At 41.2% G+C, this 26,293-nt stretch overlaps 1 protein-coding gene across 2 annotated transcripts in view; it reads left to right on the plus strand.

Annotated features, from left to right (window-relative positions):
• PIP4K2A (phosphatidylinositol-5-phosphate 4-kinase type 2 alpha) overlaps nt 1-26,293 on the plus strand; it is a 167,011-nt gene that overhangs the window by 115,936 nt on the left and 24,782 nt on the right. For both annotated transcript variants that reach the window (XM_004425300.3, XM_087420752.1), the window contains exons 4-6: nt 3,215-3,367; nt 14,898-15,044; nt 20,119-20,157. In XM_004425300.3, the coding sequence (XP_004425357.1) occupies nt 3,215-3,367; nt 14,898-15,044; nt 20,119-20,157 (339 nt within the window). The remainder of the gene's footprint in view (nt 1-3,214; nt 3,368-14,897; nt 15,045-20,118; nt 20,158-26,293) is intronic.

Raw genomic sequence — 26,293 nt, forward strand, 5'->3', positions numbered from 1 at the left:
GGCTTATTCTCCATCGCGTGTACAGACCCAGAAACTGAGGCTCAAAGAGGCTAAGTGACATATCCAAGGGTTGATGAGTCACAGAGGTTCTAGGTCCCAGACCAGCACCTTACCATTACACAGTACTGCCTTTACACACACACACACAAACAGTTCTACTTTATTTCAAAGGCTAAAAAAAGTCTGTGGTTATGGTGTTAAGTAACGGCAAAAGTTTCATCTTGTCTTTGTAAATTGCCCTCTTTGGTCACCTCAGAGGAAGCTGTAGGCAGGAGCCGTGGGCATATTACTAGACTCCAGTTTACTCCAGTTTCATTCTCTTCAAATGGGAAAACGTCCCTGGCTTTTCCTATCTCATAGGAATGTCGTGAAAAGAAATACGAAATATTGAGTTGGATCTTTCCAGGCTTTAGAATCATGCCAAGGATCATGCATTTTGGGTAAAATTGCACTTACTCTTCTGATTTTCTGCTTGTCTAAGGTTTTCAATAAATTTGATTCATATATTTTATGTTCATAGTGATTATAAAAGGTACATTCTAAATTTTGACAAAGTGTCTGTTCCTGACTTCACTTATTATTTGAAAACTAAGAGCCTTAAAAATTTTTTTCCACACACTAGAAGTAGATATTGTGGGTTGGGACTACTCATGTGATTATTGAAAAATTGAGTGGACGCAGAATCAAGATTAGAATTTGTAAGGTTTTATATCCCAGGCCAATATGAGATGACCAATATCCTAATGCAAAGTCTGTAAGAAATGATTATCAATGTCTTTGAAACTGAAGGGAAAGGCAAAGAATTGGGAAGGCAGCAGCACCTGAGCTAAGGAGTTATTACATTATTTGACTAGGCATTTACTTTATAAACGCATATGTTGCCTTGAACATAATCAGTATTATTAAACATTTCTGTAATGAATTAATACAGTGAATGCACTGAATTATTATTCTTTGCTGTAAAGTTTCCCATTTTAACCAAACCAGAGTTGGACAGAATATAATAGGAAAGGCGTTGATGCAGGTGAGTCTGCGATTATAACACACTTAATGCACTTACAACACACAATAATAGACTCGGCACACTCTGCACCTGACAGAACATATCACAGCCACGATTCAGTAAACTCTTGGTTCTCCCCTGTGTTCTGCAGACCCGCTGTATCAGCATCATCTGCTTCTTCTAATGCCCCACCCCACACCTGCTGGCTCAGAATCTGCATTTTAACGTGATCCCTTGGTGACTCAGTTGCTCGTTAAAGTTTGAGAAGCACTGACTATGCAGCTTCCAATTTCATTCTGTCCCATTGGTCCGTGATAGAACGTTACTTTCCTGTCTAATATGCCTAAGAAAACGATCTACGAAACTGATGCTGCTATAATTCTGGGCTTTGCTGAATACAGTTATCTTTTACTATTTCCCACTGCCCCCAAAAGTTATTTTACATGTGTTGTCAGTTTTACAAAGTTTATAACCTGTTCTGCCTGGCTGTCATAAAGTTGATTGTTCCTGCTTTGATTTTATGCCTGAAAGTAATTTGTAATCTTACGATTCCTAGTGTTCTTCTTTTATTTGGAATAACTTATTGCAAATTAATATTTTGGAGGAAAAAGTAAGACTGTTATCCAAGAGCAATGATTGCTTTCTTTGCTAGTGTTTAAAACCCCAAAAGGGATCATTCACTTTGATTTTCTTCCTTTTTATTCTTAGTAGGAAGTAGTATAAAGGAGAAGTTTTTTTTTGAGGAAACAATGTAATTGAGAATTAAACTCTTGTTAATATAGCCATTTTCATCCTGAAAGTCATTTTCATCCTTCTCAGTCTAATGAATTTCAGGTGTCTTCAGAATAATTTAACACTGCCAAATCCTGCTATTTAAAGTCATTGGGAGTTACATTGATTTTTTTTTTTCCTTCTTTCCAGTTTTCTAACAAGCTAAGGAAAGCAAATTCAGTTAATTGGCAGTGCTGGCTCTGCACTGGACAAGTGTGCCTGCTTGCACTCGGATCAGGATGGACTATCTCAGAATGTCATAATATGCTGCAGTGGTGCCCGGGCCTATTTCCAATACCTTGGAAACGAGAATGAGCTCATGGGCTGCTTCCCTCAGCACGCAAAGGAACTCCATGAGCTGCTCTGCCACTGCACTATAATTATCCTTCATGTGGCTAGATGGTATTAGATTTCATCTGGAAAGGAAGGCAAGGATAAAGAGACTTGAGTACACTAGACAGAAAGGGAACTCTTTCATTGAAAATCCATAATGCCCTGATATCACCTACCTCTCTGAGGATATCTCTGTCCCTCAACTAGACAGCATTTGGTTCACTGGGGCTTTTGGATGCCCACTTTCCGAGAGGAAGTTGAGGGAAAGTTCTTGCCTTTGAATCCCTCACACACAATCCCGTGGGCCAGGCAGGGGAGGAAAGTCAACACTGAAGAAGGCAGTTGGCAGAGGTGAAGACCAGACTTCTCAGATGCTAGATGTTTGCTAATCCTAGTCTTTTGGGTGATAATAAAGAAGGTTGGGGGACAGGGGAGGGGCTTCCTGGAGGCTCTAAGAAAATAGGAATTTCAAACACAGTCACGTATGAGAAAAGGGTAGACTTCCCTAGCTAGAGTGTCGATAGCATGAGCCAGATACTGGAATGAAATGATGCTAGAAGAGCCCCTGCTCAGAGCCCCTCCTTGTGTACCCTCCAGGAGATTAGTCGTTCTCAAAAATGGCTGACGGGGGCGTGGAGGATGGACCAAATCAGAATCTATTAATAGTAACCATCTCATGGGGATGTTATCAGAATTGGGAGAAATACTTTGTGCCTAATGCTTGGCAGAATACCTGTCCTATGGCGAAACATTCAGTGAATGCAAAATTTTCTTTCATGACTGGAATGTAATTTTATTCAGAAGAAAATTTGAGCTCTTGTCCACCTCAGAAAAGAACAAGGTGAACAAAGCAACTTTGATTATAATTCTAGACATTAGCCTACTTCAAGGACATTAAGAATCGTACTACATACCCAAGCTGTTTTCATTTCATTTGAAAGACTAGCAATTTGAATTATGATGAATATAAAATGTTGTCACTTGACTTACCAATTTCTTGCAAGCACAAATGTTTTTGAAAACTTATGATGACAACAAATTATCTGGAAATCAGAAAGCCACATCTAATGGGTTGTCTTCCCTCCTCCCCTCCATCCCAACGGGAAGAATTCCTTGACCAGGAGCGCGCCCCTTCCCAACGACTCCCAGGCGCGGAGCGGAGCTCGTTTCCACACTTCCTACGACAAGAGATACATCATTAAGACCATCACAAGTGAAGACGTGGCGGAAATGCACAACATCCTGAAGAAGTACCACCAGGTAATTTTCCAGTATCTTTATTTAAAACTCTAAGAAGGTTAATGTTCGTGGCTAATTACCATCAAGGCCAAAGATTTAAATATATAGTTAGGAAACGATGAGAACACATTTGACATCTCCTCTAGCTGGCTTTTCCTTAATTACTGTGTCCAAATTACTGACAGTTAACATTTCGGGATGCTTATACGATGAAGATCATTAGTTATTTCTATAACACTTTTCATCTAAATGCTCCTATAATAATAGTCTCAAGGATTACCATTCTCATTTTAAAATCACCCAGCTTAAGATTTGGCAAGATTTCAGAAGTGTTTTGCCCATGCGAGAAATTAGGTGTTGATCTCTGAGTGTTTATCTATTTATACCTCCAAATCCTATCCTGCTTTCACTGGTCTCTTCCTGTCCTGGCCCCAGAAAGGCCCACCACCTCTCACATTCTACTGCTGAGAAAATTCTCTGATTTTAGAAAGTGGGTGTTTGTCTACTTCCTGCCTCCTTTTCATCCCTCGGTGTTACCTTTTCACGATCGCCTGGGGATAAAATGAAAGGGCGCTCGGGAGCAGTGATCTCTCTCTCGTGGAATAAATGCCAGCACGAGTTTGCCTGGTAGAGCACATGCTGGTGAGTCCCAGCCCTGAGCTGTGAGAGGCCCTACTCACTGTGGAGTTGTAAGAGCATGAAGTCCAGTGTCAGACGATCCCGGGTTCAAATCCCAGCCCCTCACCTACTCACCGTGTGACTTCGAGACTGTGAAGCCTCAGTTTCTTCATTTATGCAATGGAGATCATAACACCCAACTGTGGAGTCCTGAAGATTACAGGAGACTATACGCCAGGTACTTAGCACGCTGTCTGCCACACACGAGGCGCTCAATATGTGGTGGTGGTGGTGGTTATCTCAAGTCGTCAAATAACCACTAACAACTGTGTCATCTTGAGACACTGTAGTCTTAGGGCAGGAATATGACCACTGCTTGCAGTATCGCAGCAATCATCTTCAGAACTGCTGTTTAAACCACTTGTGCACGTGCGCGCGCACACACACACTTGCTTTTAGCGTCCTGCTTTTTTTTTTTTGCCTAAATAAGCTCCAAATCCCCCTCAGAGGTGAAGACTGACTATCACAGAGGATATTCAAAATAAAGTGCTGAGGGCCCTGACTGTGTTAACCAAAGGTTGACTAAAGGATTCTCAGAGTTTTGAAACAATCGCATTATTAAGTATCGGCCTCTCAAAGTGACTACTCTGAAGGCAACGCTCATTTGGATTTGTGAGCTCTGAGATGTCTGTTAAAAGTCAGCTTCCTTACTTTATGGTCATGCTTTATGCTCTAACGTCCTGGGTTATTTCTTGGCAGTTACTTATTCTTCCAGCCTTTGCAAATGTGATCAATCGCATTTTGATTGCAGCGAAGTCTGTAAAGGTCTTTGAGCTATATTGTTTCTGGAAACTTGGGACTTGCCCTAATTTGTTTTCTAAAAACATTAGTCAGCCTCTAAATTCATTTAACATCTAATAAATCTCTTATAACATCTCTTCCTTTTGAAATTCATTCCACAGGGCTTATGCTATTGCCTATTACGAAGGAAATGTTACAGTGCAGGATGGTGCCTGTGAGGGTAAAGACACCCGGGCACTGGCTTCTGAATGAATTCAATTACAGATGCACCTTTTAGACTGTCTACTATTTCATTTCTTTCCTTCTGGAACTTAATATCATACTTATGCATTCTTTTTATACTTTCTTTAAATTGTCTCAGAACTTTCAAAGCACGGTGATACCTCAGTGACTGATGAAGACATATTATTCTGATAAATGGCTATCATACCATTCTAATAAGATGTGACTCGCAAGTCAGATATCAACTTCTAGATGACAGCTTTGAGGTCAGAATTTTTTGACTCTACAGAAATCACAGTTCGAGACATTTTCTCTGGGGTAGTTACTGGAACCTAACACGCAGATTTGACGTATCAGTATTACATAAAATACACTGGGAATCAAAATAAGTCTGTTGACTTGCTTTGGGGGCTTTCATAGTACTAAAGAGCTCCTTTAGTTTCACGACACAACATAGTTATTTTCTTGGTATGTTCTTTATCCGGAAACTTCTCATTTACCCAATATCTATGTTTTTCTTTCTTCTTAGAAATAGTATTTTAAATACAATTTAAAGGGTGTTCATGATTGAGAATCACCATTATTAATACAATTTATTTAGGACACTAAGTCAAAAGTCAGGAGACATAGATCCTAGCTTGTTATGAACCAGTTACTTAGGCGATCTCTGAACCTCAGTTTCCCTATCTACAGGTCATTCATTCACTCATTTGTTCATGTATTTACTCTTGACCTAATTCTAGAAAGGATGTAAGCTGGCCTTTCAAACTTCAAAGAAGTTTGAAATACAATATAGAATAAATGGACGAAAAAGGAAGACAGAAAAGGGAGGAGGGGGGCGCTGGCCTGGTGGAGAAGCGGTTAAGTTCACGCGCTCCACTTCGGCAGCCTGGGGTTTGTGGGTTTGGATCCCGGGCATGGACCTACACACCGTTCATCAAGCCATGCTGTGGCAGCATCCCACATACAAAATAAAGGAAGATTGGCACAGATGTTAGCTCAGGGCCAATTTTCCTCACCAAAAAAAAAAAGAAAGAAACGAGGGAAGGAAGACACGAAATGGAGCCTGAACTGAGCCTAAAACTTCACACCGTGATGACCAGCATGCTGGCTGCATGGAGGGCCACTAATTTGACCCCAGTGTCCTAGCAGCCAAACTGGAAAGGGAAACCTGAATAAGTCAGTTACACAGCTCCTGTGTCTGAAGATCCAAATGAATCAGTTGCTAAGGAGAAACATAACGGTTCTTGCTGCTAAGATCAGATAGGGTTGGCTCTAAGGCCTTCCTCACAGAGCGGACATGTGACAGATAAACATCATCCTTGCAGCCAGCCGTGTAACATCCAAGAATTTCATAGAACTTTAAAAGAAAATCATTAATATGGGCTGCTGAAACCACACCAACGTGTCATTTGCGTTGAGTCGGCGCGGTTGAGCAGAGGGAGGACACAGGGCACACCGGCTCCCCAGCCAGCGCTCTGCCAGTCTGATTTCCACTGGGCAGGTTTTGAATGTCCTTCAAGCTTCTCTTCTCATGGGCTTTCAAACCAGGTGTTGATGAGTGTTACACGGCAGTGAGCTCAGCCTTGTGCATCCTTGGGTGCAGCTATTCCGTGCGATCAGACACGGGCCTCCCCGTCTATGGTCAGGAGTGGTCCTGCCAAGCTTTGTTGTTCTCTAGTCCATTCAGTGATGCTCAGAACATTTGAGGTGGATATTAGGCCTTTTCTTCCTACTTTAAATGGGCCTAGACTACTTTTAGGATTTTTGTCTCGTCTTATAAATTTTCTGTCTCCTGCTTCAGTGGCGACTGTCAATTCTTCTTGCTCTTTGTTGCTTTACCTTCTAATTTGCTGTGCTTCTGAACTTCCCAGTCTGGACAGGTAATTAGGCTTGTTCCAGTTGCGTATCAATAGACAGAACAGGCTTTAGCGTGTCTCCTATGGAGTAAATTGGATGGACTTTCCAATAGCTTTGGTTACCGATGGCCCTTTGACTTCTCTATTTTCTTCTCTTTCATTGTTTTTTGCTTTAATGAACTATATCCAGAGTTGCAGCTATATTCTGGAAGGTTAAAATTACCACAAGGCCAGCCTCTAGAGAAGGGAACATTGCTAGATATTTGAATAAATTCTCCATGTGGTTCATTTTCTGAGAACCTCACCAGCAGTGTGGTGGTGTAGGTGGTTCTGAGCATGGACCCTGGAGCTGGCTTCAGCCTTCAAATCCCAGCTGTGCCCCTGACCAGCTGTGTGACCTTGGGCAGGTTACCGAACCTCTCTACACCTGCTTCTCGGTCTATAAAATTTGGATGCTAGTCCCTCCTTCATTCAGTGTTGTGCGAATTAGGGGAATTGACGTTTATAACCTGCTCAGAACAGTGCCTGGGATATGAGTGCTGTATAAATGAGTGAATAAGATCATTAAATACCATTCTATTCAGCTTCCTGCATCCCAGTGTTGAAATCATTAACTCCTTCAGTCCACTAGGGGGCCTGGTTTCTGGGAGTGTGGCACTGACACAGAATTAGGAAGATCTGAACCATAAGGAGTTACATTTTTCCCCAAGCCCAGCATCTTGCCCTAGTCTTTATTTGCTGCCTAAATCTGTGCCAAGAAAGGATGGCATCATCTCTCAGACCAATGGAAAATTTATATTAAGCAAAGCAAACTTTGATAAGTCTCTTTTCCTTTATTTGGTTTTTCTCTTTCTTATAGTTGGGAAAGTAACTTAATGTTTTGGTGTAAATACCCTTTTCTTCAAATTTCTGCTAGGCTGGAACAAACTCCGGTCTTATAAATGATGATTATCAACTGATTCACTAGACAATGTCAGAAGAGCATTCAAAAAGGAAAAAATGAGCAAGAAGCTACTTAAATGTCTTATTTCTCCTAAATTGACTGATTTTTTTTTTCACTGACCTGAATTCATTGGGAGTTTTAGTATCATGTAGCTTCAGCTTTAATTAAAATTAAGAGTCAACGTCAGTAAAATTCGAGAAGTTTCAGGGGAGGAAAAAGTTACAGTGTAGATGATGAAGAAATGTCTTAAGAAGATGACATTAAGAATATCTTTGAGGGGCCAGTCTGGTGGCGTAGTGGTTAAGTTCATGCACTCCACTTCGGTGGCACAGATGTTAGCTCAGGGCCAATCTCCCTCACCAACAAAAAAAAAGAGAGAGAGAGAGAATATCTTTGAAATAATCTTTGAAGTATTTGAAATACAGGGTTTAAATTTATTTGTTCTTTTATTTCAAAGTGACTGAAGTGATAAATCAATAAAATTGATAAAGTAACTTAAAAATCCTTTCTTATCCTTTGTATTTGGGAGACGATTAGTAACTTTAGCTGAATCTAGAAGTTACACCTAAAAATTTAAACTCCTTACTAAATAAGCTAGCTAGTACCTCAAATTTCAGTGAAGGATTTTAGGGTGAACACTTGACTTTTCTGGACCCTCCTTGGAGTACATCTTTTCATCCTCCCGTGAGGAGGGACAGTGGCATTGGCATTATCATTTGAAGAATGAGCCACAAATAGAGGAAAACTGAGAAGATAGGCACTATAAAAGCCAAAAATTAAAATTAAAAAATTGGGAGTGTGGCGCTGAAAGAGAAAAATATCACACACTCCACCCAGTGCTTCTCAAACTTTGACTATAGACAGAACACCCGAGCGTCCTGTGAAAACGTAGCTTCTGACTCCATAGATCTGGTGAGGATCTGAGATGTTGCATTTCTGATATGCTCCCAGGTGATGCTGATGAAGCCCTGTAAGAGGCAGGGCAGTACCTGTGTTCTAGAACAAGAGAAACATTCTGAGTCTACTCTTTGGCTTTTTTGTTCCCTATCTGGAGGAGAGGTCAATTGAAATTTGAAAAGTATGTTCAAGTTTTAGGTCCTGTAAGTACCATAGGACCATGTGACTACAGGGGAGCTCCCTGCAGAGCCTCTCTGCCATCAGAAGCTGCAGACACATTTCTTGCTTTTCTCTTAGAAATATCAGGGAGGTGTTTGCCATCTCCAGGGTCCACTTTGCAGGCAGAGTCACTGCTTGCTAAAGGGGACCTTTGGAGCCTGTCCCCAGCGTCCTAGTCATTCGGTCCCCAGGTTTCCAGGGAGCTGCCCAGCCCACTCAGCAGCATACATTTTCTGCTGCAGTTTTTCTCCATTTTCTGGAAATTGTATCGTCCTTTTGTCTTTATACCTCGCCTGTCTCCTCTGTTCTCTCCTTCCGTTTCACCGACAGCTATGTATTTGACATTCTTAATCTGGCCTCCACATGTCTTAACTTTCTTTCCCATTTTCCATCTCCAAACATCTCTGCTCGATTCTGGGTAATTTCCTCAGCTATTCCCAGTCCTAATTCTCTCTTGAGCTGTTCTAATCTGTTGTCTCGCCTATCCAATGATTTTTTATTTTAATAATCATATTTTTCCTTCTAGAAGTTCCATTTTTAAAAATCTACCAGTTCGTTCCTGATACCTCTTGTTATATGCTCATCTCTGAAACTGTATCCTTTATTTCTTTAAACATTTTTACATTTAAAGTTTTATGTTCAAATTCTATTTCTGATAGTCCTAACCTCTGTAGTTCCTGGGGGCCTGAATTTGTTGCCTCCTGTGTCTGCTGACTCTCACTCAGAGTGACTTGACCAAGCAGAAGCCCACAGAGTTTGAGGTCAAGACGTTGTAATTAGGGATCACAGCCTATGTAGGGAAGAGGAAAGAAAGTAGGATTGGACAGAGGGAGAAGAAGTCAAACTGCCATGCAGGCCCCACCAAGCAGCTGCCAGTCTGGCGGGGCACTCTGGAGTCTTCCGTCCAGAAGCTCCCAGGTTGGGCCAAAGTGACAGGAAGGCAGACCCAGAAGGAGCTGCCCCCTGAAGGCTGCGGACCGTGCTCCACAGCGGGGCAGCAAGGCCTCTCCCAGCTCCTCACCAGGGTGAGGCTTGGAGCAGCCATTCTGCGTTTTAATTGTAGTCAGTGAGTAAACGCCATCTGTACTTATGATAGAGTATGTTTTACAGTCGTTTCATCTTTAAGGACGATGTTACTTATGGGTCTTTATTATAGTGTAACAAACAAAATTAGGAGCACCAGTGTTTGCATTCGAGTGTATTCTGCGTTATCTCAGTACTAAGAATGTTTGTAAACACTGCAGAGGAATGTTTGTTCCTTTTAAGCCTGATATAAAGTTTAAGAAAAGCAGTAGAGTTTTGTATTTATATTAGCTTCAATGTAGTCACTTTTACATTCCTTTTTTGACTTCAAAACTATTTGAAACCAAAATAAATTATATTAACTAACTCTTATAGACCATTATCCCAAAATATCAATTCAAGGAAAGTTTGGATTATTTGTTTATTTGGTCCTTCTAAAACAAAGTACTCCTTACTTTCAGGCTGGCTGACTTTCCTCCTTTCTCTCTTTCCCTCTCTTTCTGTGTCTTTCTCTCTCTCTCTCTCTCTGTCTTTCTTTTATGTCAAGTATGTTGTTGGAGTGATCTATAAACATAGCCAGAGGCACAAATAAGGATTACAGATAATTTAACCTTTCAAAAACATTAACTGAAACAAGACTTTACATTGAAGTATTAATTTGATGCTATATTAAATTGTCACTTCAGGCCTCTGAAAAAACGGGAGAAACGTGATAATAACAGCAATTTCCAAAAGCCAGAGCCCAGCTTCACACTACCATGTGGAGATATAAATATTTATCTGTTGCGGTACATCACTTAGTCCTCTCTGCTGAAACCTTCAGTCAGCTGTGAACCTGTTAATGGCATTTCATTTTGCATGAGAAGAGCCACAAATTGGGGATTCATAATACTTGTTATTCTTGTTGAGCATCTGAGAGCAAAGGAAACAGGTCTTGTGGCTGTTGCATTTCATATGGTTTTAAAATTCTGATTCCACCACATCAATTTATCACTGCATTACAGTTCTAACAAGGCCGCAGTTTTTCAGGAAAAAGTTCTAAGGGAGACTTAATGAAGAGATAAAATTTGGTTTTATTGATGACACCATGGAATCGTTTACAAGTGGATTTTTTAAAAGAAGACAGAAAAAAGTAAAATCTGTTAGTGTTGGAAATACAGGTTGCAGACAAAACAATGCCAGCAAATATAAGCTTCTGAGAACACTGTTGAAAAAAACAGAAGCCACTGCATGATAAACAACAGAGCAAGGGGACATGGGGTGTCCAGCTATGAAAATGCAAAAGTGAAAAATCCTTAATAAAAACAACATTTTAAAATGCAAACGTAGGTAATGCAGTGAGTTTAACACTGAGAATTTGGAAGCTGACCCCAAGAATAATTGTGGTTGAATCGCTCCATATAGTAAGCATAATAAGAATTGATAATTATCAAGTTCACTTTTAAAAATTGGGGAGTGAACATTCAGTGCCTATTCAGATGAAATCTCAGTGTCATCGCTGAGTTACAAGCATCTGAAAGCGCCACTCCAGGTGCCAGGCAGAGCTTCTCTGTTTGACGTGAGAGAAGAGCAGGGCTGCAGGTGAGCGAGAGAACCCCGAAAGGTGGAAATAACTGGCCGAGGAAGATGCCATATTTGAGGAGCCACTGAAAGGAACGCTCTTCAGGATTGTATATACACAGCCTGTGTTCTAGCAAAAGTGTTCAGAGTTCTGATCCTAAAAGCAACATGAGTGAGGAATATAATTTTTTAGTGTTTCTTTGATATTTACAAAAATATTTCCTCACCTTATGAGCAAATACGTACACACACGCACATGCAACATTGTTCATTTTTTGGGAAAGTCTTTGTTCTGTGGAGATTCCTTGAAATTGGGAGTTCCTATCATGCATTTAAAATAGAATCCATTTCTCAGAGAGCATTTTAGGAACACATCAGGTGCTCTTAGAAGTCTCCCTCCCTTGCACCTTCCTTCCTTCCTTTTCCACCCCTTGTCCCAGGGTCTCGGTTTCATCTTGCTCCTGCTAGAGTCATTGGCAGTCCTGTGAGTCCCATGTCCCTGATCTTCATGTTCTTCACAGAACCCTCTGTGCTAAGTATTATTATTACCCTCTTCTGCAAATGCAGAGATACAGAGAGGTTGAATAATTCACCCAAGGTCACACAGCTAGTGAATGTGGAGCTGGACCCAGAGGGCTCCCAGCAGCATGATGTGGCTGAGTCATGCCGAGAGCTCAGCCAAAGCTGTGGCTATGAATTTACCATCTCCCTGGTTGTGGGATTACCTCTAGCAGTGTGTGTGGGTCAGAATCCTTGTAGCTGTGCCCACTGGTGTTAGAGTTTGTGCACAGTATTGCCTGGGTCAGCTGGTGAAGAATCTGAGAGGATTAACATTCAGGCTTCTTTATGTCAACTCTCACCTGCAGTGACACATATGCTAGAGTACAGTGGTCCCTCAACCCTGGTCCTCAAAGACCCAGTGAAACGTTCCTCTACTAAAATGAAACAGTGTGTTGTCCCAGTGCTCCCATGTAGAAATTCAATAAATGGTTAGAATTTTCTCTTCTGCAAAGTTTGACACTTAAATGCTTTCTAAACCTTTGGCACCAACTGCTGCTTATCAATACTAGAATCTAATGTGAGAAACTTGAATATGGTTTGTAGTTTTGTACATAGTTATTTACTAAGGAATTTTAAGTTTATTAAATCTATATTTTTCAAGATGTTCATCAAAAACCTTCATAGGTGAGCCATGCCTTTGAGAATGAGTGCATGTAGAAACTTGCTGATGAAGGAGATCAAATTTGTTCTATTTTTTATATGTAGTAATTTATTTAATCTTAAAGACAGAGGAATTGTAGAATGTAATCTGTGTGGGTGTTTTTCCCTAGGAAAAAAAAACGTTGTCAGTGATTTCCTGTATAGTATTCAGGTTTCTTTAACGTATTCATCAACATGATTAATGATTAATATCCACTCTGTTCCATGGTGTTCTGTGGCCTGTAGACAGATTTTAATCAAAGAGACTTATTCTACTGGCAGGACTTTTAAAAGATAGGCCATGATGAGAATAATCTGAGCAGAAGACCACAGAGCGGGGTTGAACGGCCACACTGAAACTAGTGTGTGTCCCACCAGGGCAGGGGTCACGTGAGCTTCCTCAGAGTAGATGCCAGAACACACCCGTGAGTTGGTTTGGAGCACAAAGCAGATGCGTGTAGTGTTCAAGTTTCTTATCTGCGTTTTGAATGAAAATAATTGTTATTATTGTCATCTGCAGTGGGAGGAAGAGTATAGTACAGTACACAGGTATCGTGTGAAGTATTCTGATGTACTATTATCTGTAATTCTTACAATAACCTTCATGGTAGGAACTATATTGCTCATTTTCCAGAAAGTGAAACTAAAATGAAGAGTGATTTAGTAACTTGCCCAAGACCCCACAGCTGGTAAATGGAGGCACCAGGATACATACACACATCTTTCTGGCTCGCAAACCTATGTTCTGTGGACGTGCTTATGCAGTGTAGACTCCCATAGTCTCCGTGTTTTTAAGGCCCATCTTTAAGGCCCACCCAGCCATCTTTCTTCAGAGGTGAGGGATAACAACCCTTTTCATTTCTTTAGATCAGATGTGAGAAATTTTATTTTCAACCAAGGGCTTTTTACCACCTGTTTTGCATAAGCAAAATTCAAGTTAATTTACTGTTTTTCAAAAGGAGAGAAATAGAAAATGTTCCACTGGTCTGACTTCAAATTAAGAACAAGTTGAGGTGAAACTCTACTCAGAAGATATATCAAATTGAAATACATAGCTCAGGTATGGTCAGTAAGATTAAAAAAAAAAGGGCAGAGCGTCCTTAAAAATCTGCCAAAATTCTGGGTGGCAAAACTCAAACTTATATACTGATGCTGTTCATCTTTTTTTTAATGATAAAAGCTAAAGGCTTTTTAACTCTTGAGATGGTTAAATATTATGAGAGTTGCTTATTGATGGTGTTTACCAGTAAAAATTTTGAAAGGGCATTCTAATTACTTTCTTACTTGTATAAAATGCTCATTGTAAAACAGAAAAATTCAAGCAGTATAATTTAAAAAAAAAGAAAGAAAGCAAAGTTATCCAAAATTCTACCATTTTCATTTGCTGACCATTCTTCCAGGCATCTCTCTGTAAATACGTGCAGCGTGTACAATTTTTATAGTTTTGGATTCATACTCTTCATGCTATTCAATAGCTTAGAGATTTCACACACGTGTCGTGGACATAAAAGAGCTTTTTTGAAATCTTCTTCCTCCCTCATTTGAAAGAAAGGAAAACCTGACTTTCCTTTGTAAAGTGGGACCCATTTTATAAAGATATGCTTTTAAGAAGTGTCTCCATCTTGTGGCCTTTTAGAGTACGGCCATTAAAGACTTATAGACTCGTGTTGTATTTTTGCAACACTAATTGGAAATGGGGTCAAAGCTGGGACTCATCTAATGGACTTGATGAAACCCAACGTGGGGCCAGAGAATCTCCGTGTGTCTAGAACAGGAGCAAGTGCTCCATGGTAGCACAGCACCCTCCCTTCAGACCGTTGCTGTGCTGGGAAGCTTAGCTTCCCCAGACATTACAATCTCAGTGATGAACAGAAAAGCTAGGACTAGAGCCCAACCCTCCCAGCTTCCAACACTGGGCTCTCTCCACAATTATATTATATCCCAGTTTTGACTTGACAAATTAGTTTAGAATGTTAGGAAAAAATATCTCTTTGGAGGTAAAGTCGAATTTTCTTAGCTGTGTATATATGGTCAACACAGATCCTTGCCAAATAGTACAAACATGGTCATTTTCTGCAAATAGGACCTTCATGGTTGGAGAGTTTCACTTTGTATAAACACCATGAGCGAAAGAGTTATATTTTACATCTGAACAAGCACCTTTTGATTGGATAATTTTTTTTTCCCTATTTCTTTCTCTCCTATGCAGTATATAGTGGAATGTCATGGGATCACCCTTCTTCCTCAATTCTTGGGCATGTACCGGCTTAATGTTGATGGAGTTGAAATCTATGTGATTGTTACAAGAAATGTGTTCAGCCACCGTTTATCTGTATATAGGAAATACGACTTAAAGGTGAGATTGATTTTGTTGATTTGTATTAAGTAATGAAGCTTACTCATCCACATTGTAAATGTTGTAATTGATTGTGCTAAATGCTCAGGAGGTGCTCAGAGCTTAAAGCTACCAGGCAACGAGCCGTGCACTCCTTCGTGTTGAGCAAGGATCACTTGCTGGCTTTGCCAGAAGACCCTTGAACATATTAGAGGTATCATGTCTAATTTATTCAACAAGTATTTCTTAAACACCAACTACGTACCAGGCACTGTTTCAGGTGCTGGGAATAGTGTGATGAAAAAAACAGACCAAACATGTGCTCAAGGCACTGATATTCTGGTGGGAAGAGACAGACAATAACCAACAGTGCTAAGTCAATCATCTAGCATATTAGGAAGTGATAAATGCCATGGATAGAAGTAAAGATGAGGAAGGCTGGGGAAGGGATACAGTTTTAAATAGGGTGTCAGGGAAGGTTTCACTGGGAGGATGGCACTGGAGCAGACCTGAAGGAGGTGAGGGAATGAGCTGAGGGAAGGACATTTCCAGAAGAGGGAACAGGCCCTGAGACAGGCTATTTCATTGGCATTGAGTAAGAGGCCTTCTGCTGGAAATTGTGAGAGTGGAGTGAGATGATCTGACTTCTAGGATCACTGACTTAGATGGAGAATGTCCAGGTTAGGAGTTGGTGTGCTATGACCTGCCTGCATGGCAAATCCACCTTGGCCATTTTTGTAAATAAAGTTTTATTGGAATACTGCCGTGATCATTGTTTCTGTGTTGTGTATGCTGCTGTCACATTATAATGGCAGAATTGAGTAGTTACTACAGAGACCATTGTGGACCACAAAGCTTAAAACATTTACCCTCTGACTCTTTTCAGAAAAAGTTTGCCAACCTCTTTGGTCTTTGTCAGTGGATCTCAAATTTTTTTATCTCAGATTCCTTCACACTCTTAAAAGAGGACCCCCAAAAGCTTGTGCTTATGTAGATTATGTCTACTGAGATTTACAATGTTAGAAATTAATATGAGAAAATTTTTAATACTTATTTTAATTTAAAATAATAAAATTATGTATTATTATTACTATTATGTTAGCATACTTTTATGAAAAATAACTATAGTATCTTCCAAATCAAAAAATTTAGTGACAGGTGGCATTGTTTCACGTTTTTGCAAATCTCTTTAATGTCTGACTTAATATGAGACAGTTGGAGTATCTGTTATTTGATTGAAGTATATGAAGAAAATCAGACCTTAAACAAATATGTAGTTAGAAAAGGAGAGGAGGATGTTTTAACTTTTTCAGAAATTTGTGGATATTCTACTTTGATATTATACCAAAACCTGACAAGTGGTAATTCCTCAAAGCTTAGTTTCAATGTGGAATCATTAAAATCCACTGGTCTGCATGCATTGCTCTAAATACATCATGCTTTGGTCATTTGGAACGGATGGGTTCACTGAGTACGTGCTCTTCCAAATAACAGACACATTTCATTGTACAGTCATGCACCACATAAGGACGTTTCCATCAACGACGGACCACATATATGATAGTGGTCCCATAAGATTAGCACCATACAGCCTAGGTCTGCAGTAGGCTATACCCTCTAGGTTTGTGTAAATACACTCTGTGATGTTCACACAGTGACAAAATTGCCTAACAACGAGTTTCTCGGTCAGAACGTATCCCTGTCAATAAGCAAGGCGTGACTGTACAATATCAAGAAGTCACATTAATATCATCACCAGTCTCATCAGAAAAGTCTGAGTATTGAGAAGCTGTCAAGCTCAGAGTGGTGAATACAAGTTTTTTAAAATTCTAATTTTCACTTGAAAGCTCAAATTTTACCACTGGCAACAAGTTCTGTCAGTTGTTTTCTGTGAAGTGACAGCGCACAGCCCCCCGACATGAGCTCAGCAGCTTTGTTCATCTTTGAGCAAATATATTCCAAATGCCTAGATCTGAATAAACATAGATGGCCAGTTATTCTGTCAAGTAAAAATGTTATTTCATAAAAACACGGCTAGTTTAGGTCATAACTCAAACCATCACAAAAATGACTGTTCTTAAGCCATTCCTTTTTTATAAACAGAAGTGCGTATTGTATACTTCCCACACAGAATATCGACAAGATGTGTACTCCAGGGTCAAGATTTAATAAAACTAATTTCATTGCTTCATCAAGGATATTCATATATGTATATATATTTTATGACAAACTCTACTAGTACCATTTGGTGCCACTGCTGGATTTGTGCTAAGCTGCCACCAGTTTTACCCATCATTGTTTTTGCAATCTCCATGCAAATATCAAGATGGTGAAAAAGGCAAATACTGTCTCACTATTACTGTAAAGCTAGGTTTGACTTTGCAGACCCCTGAAAGGGTCTTGAGACCCCAGGGTGCTGAACCACACTTTGAGAAAAGCTAGTCTAAGGGAGGGAAAATGGTCTAGGCTCATCTCCTACCCTCTGGAGTTGGGATAAACCATATAAGCTTCCCAAATACAGCCTTGCTCAGTCTGCCTCCAAGTCATAGCCATTTTGTTCCCTGGAATTGCCCCTGGTAGAAATCCCCACCCTCTTACACACCACTTTTCCAGCACCATCTCTCTCTCGAAGCCTTTGCCGTGCTACTTAGTGTACTCGGTTGAGGATTACAGGACTCTTCGCTTGTCTGACTTGCCTATGTAAGAAACCAGAGTGACCTCTGAAGCCACATGTCCTGGTTTTATCACTTGTCAGCTGTGTGCAAGTTGCTGAACCTTAATGACCTTCAGTTTCTTCATCTGTAAAAGGGATAATTTTACCTACCTTTGCTGGGTTGTTGTGAGGGTTAAATGAGATATGGATATGTCCTGTCCAGCATAATGCATAGCATATGGGAATTGGTCAATGAAATATGGTTGTCTCATCCATTCTGCTACTGAGTAAGTGCCTTACAGGCAAATTTTTGTCCTACTTTCTTGTTTATCCCCCTGAAATGCCTAAGATAGTGCCTCGTTCAAGTAGGCATCTAGTAAACGTATCTTGATGTAAATTATACTTATAGACTGGACAGTATAGTTTGAATTTGCCTTGAACTTCATAATTTCGTCTCCCTTTTTAGCTGGTAGAATAAATAAATTCTGTTCTTGCCAGGACTTTCAGCGGTGATGGAACCTGGACATCTGGCATCATTTCATTCATAGCTCAAACTCTGGCCTTGACTTACTAATCTTACTTTCCTATTTTTGTGTTAATTTTTTATTCTGAATTAATTTGAACTTGGATGAGTGTTTTCCAGGCTAATGATCTGTATTTACATAGGGATGAAGCTTCACTGAGAATCAGAAGGAGGGTAAATTGTATTGGAGGAGGGAAAACACACACGCACACCAAAAACTTGGTTAAGGATACAAAGAGGAATAAATAGTTTCTTCCTCTGCCCAGTAGCATAGGCAGTGCTCAAGTATTACAAATGTCCCCAGTTTTTTTTTTTAATTTGGGAACATTCCTTGTTAGAAATCAGTGTGTAAAGGAAGGTATTTGTGACCCATATTCAAGAATCCCTAAAGGGAGGAACAGACCCTTGCAAGGGATAGCTGTGCAGAGGGGTGCGTGCTGTGGTTATGGAACAGGCCACAGGTTTTCCTTCATGAACGATTCACACCGTCCCTCTTTATTTGGTGGGTCAGCTTTGTGCTCCTCTGACATGTCCCCAAGAAACTGAGCATTTTCCCTGGGCTGGCAGCAGGGTCTCTCAGATCCACCGGAGCTGGGAATGCTGAGCGCCAGGGGGGTGGAGAATTGCCCTGGGGGAGACTCCGGCCTGGTCAAGGCTCCCTTCCCCAATACGAGGAGTCTCCTCATCTGTGAATTACAGGGTACGCATCCTAATCAGTGCCTGAGCCACTGGCAGGGAAGATGGTCATAGAGTAACAATTTTGATTTCTTTATGAATGGCCAATCTAGAAGCTACTTTAACTTTTCCCGAGTTACATATAAGTTCTCTTAATGATTGGCTAATGCAGTTATTCCGGGGCAATAAGTGGCTATTTAAGAGGTGGTCAGGTAAGCGAATCACACCCCTGACCTAGTCGTGGCTGGGTGTCCGGTGCTGGAGGGGGAGGGAGAGCAGTAAATTGCTCTGTGATCCTTCTCCAACCGTGTATTCAGTGAGTGTCAGGCACTGCTAAGTGGTCACTGAGGAGCACAAAAAATAAACGGCCGTTATTGTATTGACATAGTTAGGGATTCACTGGCCTTCGTTTTTCCACATTTCTTTTGCATTAAAATCTTCCACAAACAAAAGAAGGTTTCTCTTCCTGAACTCCACCCCAAGCGCCCCCGTCTGAGGTGGACTCTGGTCGCCTCGGACACCCCCAGAGCTCTGAGGCAGAGTTTTGAAAACCAGTGCAGTAGAGTAGAAATCTCTGAGATCAAGACCTGTATTTGCTTCCACTTGATACCTCTTTGCTCAGCCGAGGGCCTGGATAGACGAGGTGCAAGTGAACATGTGTGTCTGAAGGGATCTCCCATGTGAAGCACCCACAGAGTCTTACTCAGAGTAAGTGAGGGAGACATGTTCATCACTAGCCCAAAACAGGCGAGGGAGGCAGGCAGAGGGCTAGGACACGCCCCCATCTGGAGGACCTTGTGTGGGAAAAGAGGCATTTCATGCCCCACTGGTCAGTGCAGCCAGCTGGTGGCCCCCTTCACCTGTGAGGACCCTAAGACCAACCATTTCCAGCAATTGAGTCACGAAGGAGAGTGTGGTTTTGATCCTGTGTTTAGTAAGTTATTGTTCAGTAGTTGTCAAGTTTTCTGATTTCCAGCAGAGGGACAAGAATCAGGGAAAAGACAGCACAGTGACACGATCGGGAAAGGGTGGTTGATGAGTGGACAGGATACCTGCAGAGGAGCAGCGCACACTGAGCAGAACGTAGTGACTGGGGAGGGGACAGAGCTCACTCAGAATGAGGCTCCGGAGCAAACTCGGTGCTCATTGACTTCTGTGCTCTGCCCCAGAACGTCTGCATATTTTAAACGTGTGAAACCTGATGCCTCACATGTGCATGTTTTTATTATGTTTTTGTGTTTCAGGGCTCCACAGTGGCTAGAGAGGCTAGCGACAAAGAAAAGGTGAGTACCCTGACATAGTCCTCACCGCGGTCATGTGGGCCTGCGCATCGGTGCCTCTTGGTTTCATTCGTTCTTTCTGGACTTCCACCACTGGGTTCTTCCTGGTTCTCCTCTTGCTGCCCCAGCGAGAAGCACAGTGTTGAACTGAGGAGTGTTCTACTTCAGTTCTCTTCCTCCGAGTAGCTGGCCACCCCTCTGTTGAATAATGACACTGTTATTAGTTTTAAGTGTGGTTGAAAGAAACGTTTCACATGCAACATGGTCTTGAAAACTCAGCTGCTCCCTGTGCACCAACTTGTGATCCCGACGGGTGGGTACAGCGCGCAGGGTCCTTACCGCTAACTAGCCGGGCATGGCCTGAATTAAGTTGGGTTTTTTTGTTTGTTTTTTTTTGCCTCTCTGAGCCTGGGTTTTCTCACTAGTAAAATGAGGCTGCTGAGCTTCAACTTCACCTGTAAAATGCTGTCTTGGAGGAGCTTCCAACTCGTTTCCAACTGTAAACTGTTAAGATACGATTAGAGTCTTTTTTGCTTAAAGAATTAGGAATGAGGAGACAACATCTTTTTATCTCTTCCTGAGTCACTGCACATTAGGTAATACTTGAACCACATTTCGTTTATTATGCAAGATTATAAACAGAGTCAACTTGAAGGATCAGTTCGAATAAGAGTTTGGGAAGGAGCTTTCTGGATGTAAACTTAAACTGACCACAACTGACGTCTGCTTGTCTGAAAGGCACCCCTGTCCTCTCGGTTATTCCTCCTCATTACCTTGGGAAGTGTCGTCTTTTGACCATTTGAAAACTGGGCTCAAGTTTTTTGTTTTTTAAATCAAATTCTTTTAGAATGATATCATTCCGTTTTGATTTGAGTTTTACAGATTTGGAAATCTACTTTTATCCATTCAGAAGTGTTTGTGAATATCTTTACAGTTACTGTCCCAGTGTCAGGGGCTAAAATAGTGAACCACACAGACACATCCAGCAGAAGATACAGCCATTAAAGAGGAAATGACAGTATCATGTGATAAGCACTCTGATAGGAAGCACGTAGTGAGGGCCCCTAACTCTGGCTTGGTGGGGTCAGGGTAAGGCTTCCTGGAAGAGGTGATGTTTGGAAACCTGAAGGATAAGTAGGAGTTAGCCAAGGAAAAAGGCAAGAAAGAGCAGCATGTGCAAGGGTGCAGAGGGGGAGCGCTTGGTGCTGTAGCTGGAGGGTAAGATGAGGCCACAGACGTCAGCAGGACCAGTTGGAAGTGCTGTTGAAATAGCCCAGATAAGATGGGGGCCTGAGTTGGGATGATGGAAGAGGACAGATCATAGGGAGATTTAGGAAGAAGAATCCACAGAACTCGGAGATTGAATGTGGGAGGTGATTGTGCTGGGGATTGTGTGTGGAGGGAGGGCAGGGTTAAGGATGACTCCCAGTTTCCGGTTTGGACAGCTGGGCAGGTATTGATTCCACTGGCTGAAAGGGGAGCAGAGAGGGAGGAACAGTTTGAAATGTCAATGAGGCATCAGAACAGAGATGCCCAATAGGCATGAGAGTCTGCAGAGAGGGTTTCAGCTGGGAAAAAGGGCATGAGAAACCTCACCGGAAGGGTGATCAGCAAAGACAGGAGAGTAGATGAGGTCACCTGGGAAGGGTGTGTGGAGTAGAAGAGAAGCGTGTCCAGAACCAGCCCAGAAGAACATCATCGTTTAAGGAGTGGGTAAAGGAAGAGTCCTGCAAAGGATCAGCCGAAGAGACAGGAGATGAGCCAGGAAAGTCTGGATCATTTCTTCAAATATTTATCGAGCATCTAATATGAGCAGGCATTTTACCAAGCATTATGAGAAATGCCTCAGCAAACACTGCCCCTACTCTTATGAAACTTGCACTCTAGAAGTATCCCTGAAACCAGAGAAAGAGAACTTTCCCAGAATTGGATGCTTCTGCAAGGTCAGGTAGGGTGAAGACTGAGAATTACCCATTGGACTTACCAACAGGGAAATCACTGGTGACCATGTCAATGATGATGGGTGGAGCAGAAGCTAGATGGCAGTGGGTTAGGAGGTAGGAAGAGAAAAGGAAACGGTGGATCCTTCTTTGACAGTTTGTCTTTTTACTGTGCGTTAGTGAATATATTTTTACACTTCAACCATGTAAATCATCCTGAAGGCACCAACTTTGGCCAAAAGAAGCAGAAACCATGGATGGTCGACTTCCATGTTGCTATGACTAAACATTTCTTCCAGGTGCCAAAGACTCAAGTGGGTGTTTATGTTTTAGTCCATGAGAAGCTCCAAGCTTTAGTATTATTTTTTCCTAGGAGAAAATCCCAGTCTGGACTATTCAAAGAGCCACACAGACTTTTCAGCATCATAACAAGAAGCCAGCCCCCGAGGGAAAACTGTGGACGTGATCTACTACTCCACGTTGGTGGCTCTGTTTTTACTCTGTTCCCAAGTCCCTTGAGACTACTGCTAGCGGCCTTTTTTTTCCTTTGTTTATTTTGATTTCTTCAGGTTCCATCACCAAGGGCTTGGTCTGCTCTGACAATAACCAATGCCAAGAAACGCAGTTGTAGCCAATGGGGTTGTTGCTGCTGAAGCCTGAGTCATAAAACAAGGACACGTCTGAAGGAAAGCCACAAGTGTTTGATGTCCTTGTAGCTGTTAATATTTCATCAGAAGCAGATCATTCAGTTCCTTATCTTCCCCTCCACTGTTCTGCCTGTAGACCACACACTTTCCAGAAGCCCATGGCATTCACCACAGTTCCACTGCCCACCTCTCCAAAAATGTTTAGCCCTATAGTGGTGTAGCTTTCTGTGAAAAGACATGAAATTATAAAATTTGTTTAACAGAAACCCACTTTTCTGAGAATGCTGCCAGGATGCTTTTATCCTGTATCGAATATGCGCCAGATGTTCCTCAAAACATCTCCCTTAGGGGTGGGCTTAGAGAAGTCAGAGATGGGAGGGACCTTAAGAGGTCAGAGTTCAGTTTCCCTACCTCGCATGTGACAGATTTGAGACCCAGAAGCTTAAGTGCCCGTGCTGCCTCTCACAGTCAATGGCAGAGGTGAAACCTTACCTTATTCTGGGGTTGATTTTTTTACTGTTAATTGTGATATATTGGGATTTAGAAAGGTAAGTAATAGTAACTGACATTTGTTGAGTGTATACTATATGCCAGACACTGTTTTAAATTTTACATGAATTTGGTCACGTAATCCTTACAACCACCTTATGAGGTAGCTGCTATTATGATTTCCTTTGAGTAAAAGAAGTTACTTGACAGAAAGTAACTCATCCACGGTGCCACAGTTATGATGTGACGGAGCCAGGGTTCCAGCCCAGAGCTCACATTTCTGAGCACCATGTGGTACCACCTTCTAAATGTTTGGGAGTTTTCTCTCTCTCCTTTTTTTAAGGGACATATTACCAAAAGAATCATATTGATCCCATGAATCATGAAGATGAACAAGGAAACATTCACTACATGGACAAAAACATTGTTACTATATCTTACACTTTGTAAACAGTAAAATTGTCTACACGATTGCCCTGAGGAAGAATTCAACGCTGTCTACTTCTTTCTGGGCTTGGGGTTCATGATAGCTCTTCTTCCAGAAGGAGTGGCTCCAAAAGGCCATCCCACCTGCCCTTCTAGATTACAGACAGTCACTGGGAAGGGGCGAGAGGAAACAGCTTGAAGATATAGAATGTAAAAGTAATTAAAGTTGGTCATTGATGGAGCCTGTGCCTGCCTTGACAATGGGGCATCGTGTCTCTCTGATATGGCAGTTTGTTTATAATCTCACGACAACTGAGGTAACATTTACTAAACTGTAATATGTAAGAATAAGTGAAATGTATTAATGGAGCTGAACTCTTAGAAACATTGGGTTTTTAAGTTCTAAAAATGTCTTTGCTTTCCTTCTTTTGTCAGTTTTCAGGTTTTCCTTCCCTGATCAGTTAATATTTTTGACTCTTCCAAAAAGCATGCCATTCTTTGTCTTCACAAATAAAACCATAAATGTTATCAAAACAATCACTGTTACCTCTGGTTAGAAATATTTGGAGAAGGTTAAAAATACTTATTTTCTACATTTTAGCCTTTTATAAATGAAACCAAATGATTCGCAAGAATATTATTTTCATTGCTATCCTTGTGTAACCATATTCTCTACAAAAGGATTGTCATGGTGCAAAGAACAATTTTCATAGAGAACCTCCATCAATTAGTAATCTGAATTCTTAGTTCTTTCATTTGAGTCATTATAACTTTTAATTTCCTATACTTTTAACTTGTTGATGACAAGTTTTAAAACCGTCATTTCAAATATTTAGTGATATAGGTGCCGACAAGTCCCATCCCTTCGATTTCAGCTTGACATGTAATTAGTGTGATTTGTATTAGCATAATAATGAAGCTGGAACTGAAGGAAAGAAAGAAGTTATATTCCAACAATAATGGAATCACTTTCATGGCAACAAGTATCAGAACATGCATGTACAGATGTCTTGAATTTTAAAAAAAAGAGCAGAACGTGCTTTTTTTTTCTTAAACCGTTGTCAGATTCTGACAGCTGCTATGACTTGTTTTATTCCTTAATTCTTTCCTTTTTAATGGAAGGGCATCTCCCATTCACGGCTCCAGCAGTTTAGCCCCCTCTAAATGAGACAGAGAAACTCGAATCTCCCTGGTGGTCGATCTTTTCACAGCTGCACTGCAATTCCAGTGTGACATCAAATTAGTAATTATAGCTGAGCAGACTGCTTTTTACAAATGACAGTCTTAGCATGCTGCCAGCAAGCCAGCTACTCAGCAGGGAATCCGGGCAAGTAAAAGAAAACATAACTGGACTCACTTGATTTCTGGGGGATTTGACCTGACTCTTTAAAAAGCCCGTGTTCTTGAGAGAGAGAGTCCTGGGGATTTACACAAATATGCATTTTGTTCATCGTTCTGCACAGTTCTTCACCAAACTCATGTCTGATTTTATTAGGTAAAGTAAAGCCTGTGTAATGGAGTCTTAGGGTCACAATAAGAAGATTCCTTTTAACATATAACCTTCTCCCTGGAACCCATTTGAGAGAAAACAGCTGCCCTGCAATTGGCATTTGTATGACTATATTGGCAATAATCATTGTTGACACTTTGATAATGGGCTACAAAAGCCGCCTTGTCAATTCTTAGGCATTGTGAATTGCACTAGCAATTAAGTGACTGTCACCATCTCTGACATTTTACCTATTACCAACTGAAGGTTCAGGAGAATTAATCATTAATACCCTCACATTGAAAAATGCTTCCCTAAACCAGTTTTCAGCATTGCTTTTGTGATCTTTAAATTGTAAAAATTATAATTAATTACTACTTCTCTCGGGTTCTTTGGGCCGCAGCTAAAGGCAAGGTGACAAAGATGGCAGGCTGGGAGCCTAAGGCACAAGAGCACAGCAGTGTGTCCTTCAGTTAAAAAGTGCTGCCTTTTCCGCCGTCAGCGGATGATCAGTTCAAGGGAGATTGTCAAGGTTCTTAGGCCCTGAACTCAGCTGACGTTTTAACCTTCTGTAAAATTACCTTTCTCCCCAGATAGAAGTACATCATTTCCTTTTGCCAGCCAGTGTTCAGAACACCTATCCTGGCACCCAAAGTTGTGAATCTTGAGTCCCAGCCCTGCTCTGGCATTAAGGGAAGTTTGGGGTTTGGGGATAAATCATTTGACTTTGTCCTCATTCGTAAAATTAAAGGATTTGATTGTATTATTGGTTCTCATACTTTAGTGTTTGTAAGAATCTCTTGTTTCCAGTGAAGCTGTCTTCTCCTGCAGAGGTGCAGGCTGGCAGCAGGCTTTGCTTTGAGAAGTCTTGGGCTTGACAGTCACTAAAATCCTGTCTGTTCTAGGTGTGGGTTAAGGTGATGGCTATTATTAATGGGGAAAATGTTCTGAGCCGTCGTATTATATTAGCAGATGTCTGAGCAAGCCTTAAGAACCCTCTAATGTAAACCACGGGGGTTATTCTGGGAAGTGGAGTTAAGATTCGATTCATTTGGAATTTGGGAAGAGTTGTGAAAAAGAAGATAACATACAATGACTCTTGTGAGCATCTCCTACATGCCAGCATTAAAGTCCTCAAGCCACTCTGG

This window comes from Ceratotherium simum, chromosome 32, assembly GCF_057802395.1.
Source record: "Ceratotherium simum simum isolate JZ-2026a chromosome 32, ASM5780239v1, whole genome shotgun sequence".
Taxonomy (NCBI): Eukaryota; Metazoa; Chordata; class Mammalia; order Perissodactyla; family Rhinocerotidae; genus Ceratotherium; species Ceratotherium simum.